The sequence below is a fragment of the Dipodomys ordii genome, unplaced genomic scaffold (assembly GCF_000151885.1).
Source record: "Dipodomys ordii isolate 6190 unplaced genomic scaffold, Dord_2.0 Scaffold191, whole genome shotgun sequence".
In the NCBI taxonomy this organism is placed as follows: domain Eukaryota; kingdom Metazoa; phylum Chordata; class Mammalia; order Rodentia; family Heteromyidae; genus Dipodomys; species Dipodomys ordii.
Genome location: NW_012267407.1, coordinates 709,248 through 713,899, shown reverse-complemented (window position 1 = coordinate 713,899; position 4,652 = coordinate 709,248). Strand labels below are relative to the sequence as shown.

The following is a 4,652-nucleotide window of genomic DNA, read 5'->3' as shown; positions in this document are numbered from 1 at the left end:
GAGGGAGCGCGCCCCCGCCCCCTCCCCGGCCCCCGCTCCTGCCGCTCCGTGCCGAGCCCCCACTTCCCGTCGGCCCCCGCGGGAAGGTCCTGGGGCTCCCCCGTGTCCCCCCAAGACAGGGGCCGCAGGTGAGAGACCGGAGGGCGCGGCGGGGGAGGGGCCGGAGGGCGGAGTAGTTTGGGAAACGGCGGATGTGAAACCGGAAGGGGTGACTTAAAGGGAAGGTTGCCGTCTCGCCTCCGACTTTTGTCTGTTGAGCTGGCTCCGCCCTCTTAAAGGGTATGGTGCTGCTGTGGAGGGAGGGGCAGGCTTCGCCTCTTTTGAAGTTTAATTTTTTTTTTGTTCTTTCCCCTCGTTAAAGAGGATGATCTCATTGCAGCCAGTGGCGGTTTCTTAGACAGCGAAGGAAGCGCTGCAGCCCTGGCTCTGGTTCCTTAGTGTACCTGGACAAAGGTGGAGCTGGGTTTGCAGTTGGAGCCAAGAAGGCCGGCCTGCTGCAAGGGTGTGGTCCAGCCTCTTAAAGGGGGCGTTCTCAGCTAAGATGGACCCGTTCCTCCAGAAAACTGGCATTTCATTTCTTTTATTTTTCTTTTTAATATGCCTGCGTTAAGAAGACCTGCTTGCATTTTATATGAGACACCCCTTAAAAATCCTTTAGTCTGTCCAGAGGGGATCCCCAGCCTTTGTTCACTCAAAACACAGTTACTGAGCCTACCCTCTGCCAGACAGACGTGGCAGGCACTGGCACTGGACAAAGGCCTTTGTCTTTTCGGCTGTGACATTCTGGTGTAGGGAGGCAGGATGAAACAGGAAGCACGCGTTGATGTAGCATTCGTAGTCAGTGAGACAGTATGGCCTGAACAGTACCGCTCCCCTAAATGTGACAGTGCAGCTTCTTTCTGGGTGCCAGAGCCAGCTTTGTACAGTGTGGAAGAGGAGGACTTGCTAGGCCAGGGTCACTCGGGCCTGGTTCTAGTTGTCTGCTGGGTCCAGATCCTACCACGCGGGCAGCACAGCCCGGCCCCAGCACTGTACTGCTGAGGCTGCAAAGCCCTGGCTGTGTGGTGCACAGAAGGTGATCAAGGCAATGGAGACCAACCAGCATTGAGGGTTGAGGATGGGAGGGTTGGGAGGGATTCAGACTTGACCAGGCTGTTGGCACTACACTGATGGGATTTCTGTGGAGACACGGAGGGTCCAGAAGGGCACCAGGCAGAGGCCCGGGGGTCTGTTCCCTCCATGGCAGGGAGACATTAGTAGAACAAGTTAGGGAGGGGACAAGGTCACAGGCTGTGCTGAGAAATCTGGCTTTTGCCCCAATCTGGGATATGTGCAATATGTGTCTTTCTTTTTTAAATAGGGTCTTACTATGTAGCGCAGGCTGGCCTTCAACTCAAGATTCTCCTGCCTGCACCTTCCAACTGGTTTGATCTTTCCTGGCAACTCTTGGTTCTACCCCCCAGTACTGAGGATAGAATGCTAAGCAAGCACACTGTGATTTGAGCCACAGCCCCCTCAGCCTGTGGAAGGGTTTTCAGCACAAGAATGAAATACTTTGCCCTCTCTATGGACAAGAGCCTTTAGCAGCTGTGTTGGGAAGGCACTGGGGTAGGAAGGGCAGGGGTGACAAGATGGAGCTGGGGTAGAATGTTGGAGCTGGCGGGCCTGGGGACCGGATGGGGCCTGTGAGAGAGGCTGCCTTGGGACTTCATTCAAACTGGAGCAGAGGAATCTGCTGACAGGGCAGGATAGGGGTCCAGGGACAGAGGAAGTGAGGAAGAATGGATCCCCATTTTCAGAGGAGGCTTTGGGCTAAGTAGAGTTTTTCATGTTTAATTTCTGGTAAGGAGCACAGGAGCACAAAAATGGAGTTAGATTTGGGTCATGTTAAGTCTAAGATGTTGGGCTGGGAAGGTGGCTCAGTGATAGAGTGCTTGCCTAGCATGCATGAAGCTCCAGGTTCAATTCCTGAGTACCACATAAACTGAAAAAGCCAGAAGTGATGCTGTAGCTCAAATGGTAGAGTGCTAGCCTTGAGCAAAAGAAGCTCAGGGACAGTGCCTAGGCCTTGAGTTCAAGCCCCAGAACTTGGGGGGTGGGAGGAGGGGGCAAACCAGGCGGCGGTGGCTCACACCTGTAATCCTAGCTACTCAGGAGGCTGAGATCTGAGGATCGTGGTTCAAAGCCAGCAGGAAAGTCTGTGAGAATCTTATCTCCAATTAACCACAAGAAAACCAGAAGTGGCACTATAGCTCAAATGCTAGAGTGCTCACCTTGAGCTGAAGAGATGAGGAACAATGCCCAGGCCCAGAGTTCAAGTCCCATGACTGACAAAAAAAAAAAAAAAAGTCTAAACTATCATAGATGTGCACTTGGCCCAGTCTATCAGCCATGGGACAAAGGATGGTCTACACATTGTTGTTTTGAGATAGGATCTTGCTATATAGCTCATACTGTCCTCTAATTTGAGATCACTCTTGCTTTGGCTTTCTAAGTGTAAGGATTACAAGTGTGTGCCAACATGTCACACTTGAGGTACAAGCCTTTGGAGTCATCCATTCCTAAGTTGTAAATTACTGAAAGGAGGAGAAAGACAAGGCAGGTAGAGGAACAGCAGGCCTGGCTCAGCCCAGTCTACCTGTGTGGTAGAGACTGAGGCATCCTGGGAGTCAGGGGATGAACAGGGAAGGAATTGTGGATGGACCCTTGGGGACACAGCTCTGGGACTTAGTAGCTGGGGCAGGCATGCGTGAAGTGGGGAGATAGATGTGATGTGCTTTGAGGAGGAAAGGACCATTGGCTCTTTTTTTTTTTAATGGAAGCATGGAGATTTTTATTGATTTATTTACTTATTCATTTTTGTCAGTAGTGGGGCATGAACTGTGGGCCTGGGCGCTATCCCTCAGCTCTTCAGCTCAAAGCTAGCATTCTGCCACTTGAGCCACAGCGCCATTTCCAGCTTTTTTCTGTTTATGTGGTACTGAGGAATCGAACCCAGGGCCTCATGCATGCAAGGCAAGCACTCTACCACTGAGCCACCTTCCCAGCCTCAGGACCATTGGCTTTGAGCATCTTCAATGTAAAGAGATGGAAAGAAGGAAGGCTGCCTATGCAGGGGGCGGTGAGGAGTTGTTCTTTAAAGAGATGGGAAACCAGCTAGGGGGTGTGGCTTGAGTGGCAGAGCCTGCCTAAGATTCAGGTAAGCCATGAGTCCAAAACCTGGGGGCTAGAATGTGGCCTAGTGGCAGAGTGCGTGCCTACCAGCATGCATGAGGCCCTGGGTTTGATTCCTAAGTAACACATAAACAAATCAAACCTAAGAAAGAAAAATAAAGGTCTCCCCCTGGAAAAAAGAAAAAGAAAAACAAAACATGTGTCAGAAGATGCTCTGGGGGGCAGGTGTGTCAGGAGACGCTGGGGGGGGGCAGATGTGTCAGGAGATGCAGGAGGGGGGCAGGCAAGGTCCAATGGAGGGTGTTCAGGGGTGGCAGTGCTGGGAGCAGGAGGGGAAAGGGTGTTCCACGTGTGATGCTGGGCGTGTGAGGGGCTGCTGGAAAGCTGGGTGTTGGCAGGGACATGTGGGGCTGTTCACTCCGTGACAAGTGAGGGATTAGGCAGAGGGAAGCGGGATGCCCTCCCCCAGTTTCTGCCTTCACTGGCATGGACCTGAGGTGGTGCTGTCCCAGAGTGCGTGGTGGCCTCGGGCACCTGTGTCTGGAGGAGACAGCTGCTTCCTGGGGCAGGGCCCTCTCAATCCAGTTTTGGCCCCTGCCTGGCCCTCTTGTGACCCTGGGGGGCGGTGCCCTGTGACTCTGCAGGACAGCCACCCTGACTCGCATCCTCCCCCCAGGTGTGATGGTTGGCTCCCACGTGGATATGGCGCCGGCCTCCACGGTTGAAGGGGCCGGGGAGAAGCCGGGCCCGACGGCACCCACCCCAGCGGCCCAGTACGAGTGTGGGGAGTGTGGCAAGTCGTTCCGGTGGTCGTCGCGGCTCCTGCACCACCAGCGCACGCACACAGGCGAGCGGCCCTACAAGTGTCCAGACTGCCCCAAGGCCTTCAAGGGCTCCTCTGCGCTGCTCTACCACCAGCGTGGGCACACAGGTGAGCGGCCCTACCAGTGCCCCGACTGCCCCAAGGCCTTCAAGCGCTCGTCGCTGCTGCAGATCCACCGCAGTGTGCACACCGGCCTGCGCGCCTTCACCTGCGGCCAGTGTGGCCTGGCCTTCAAGTGGTCATCACACTACCAGTACCACCTGCGGCTGCACACGGGCGAGCGGCCCTACGCCTGCCCCGACTGCCCCAAAGCCTTCAAGAACTCGTCCAGCCTGCGGCGCCACCGGCACGTGCACACCGGCGAGCGGCCCTACGCCTGCGGCGTGTGCGGCAAGAGCTTCACGCAGAGCACCAACCTGAGGCAGCACCAGCGCGTGCACACGGGCGAGAGGCCCTTCCGCTGCCCGCTGTGCCCCAAGACCTTCACACACTCTTCCAACCTGCTGTTGCACCAGCGCACGCACGGCCCCGCTGCTCCCGCCGCCCCCACTGCTGTGGCCACTGCGCGCACTCCGGCCCCTGCTGCTGCCACGCAGGTATTGGTCTCGGATGCCTACCTGCCGCGCCCCGCCCCGCCCCGCAGCCCACCCACGCC

The 4,652-nt window shown here is 56.1% G+C and overlaps 2 protein-coding genes across 2 annotated transcripts in view; both read left to right on the top strand.

Annotated features, from left to right (window-relative positions):
* Positions 1 to 52: 52 nt before the first annotated feature.
* Positions 53 to 4,652, top strand: part of Nat14 (N-acetyltransferase 14 (GCN5-related, putative)) — a 9,617-nt gene continuing 5,017 nt past the window's right edge. Inside the window, exon 1 of the mRNA XM_013034573.1 lies at positions 53 to 128. The gene's annotated coding sequence lies outside the window, so the exon portion shown is untranslated. The remainder of the gene's footprint in view (positions 129 to 4,652) is intronic.
* Positions 3,631 to 4,652, top strand: part of Znf628 (zinc finger protein 628) — a 3,409-nt gene continuing 2,387 nt past the window's right edge. The window contains exon 1 of the mRNA XM_013034527.1: positions 3,631 to 4,644. Coding sequence (XP_012889981.1) covers positions 3,856 to 4,644 — 789 coding nt within the window. The 5' untranslated portion in view covers positions 3,631 to 3,855. The remainder of the gene's footprint in view (positions 4,645 to 4,652) is intronic.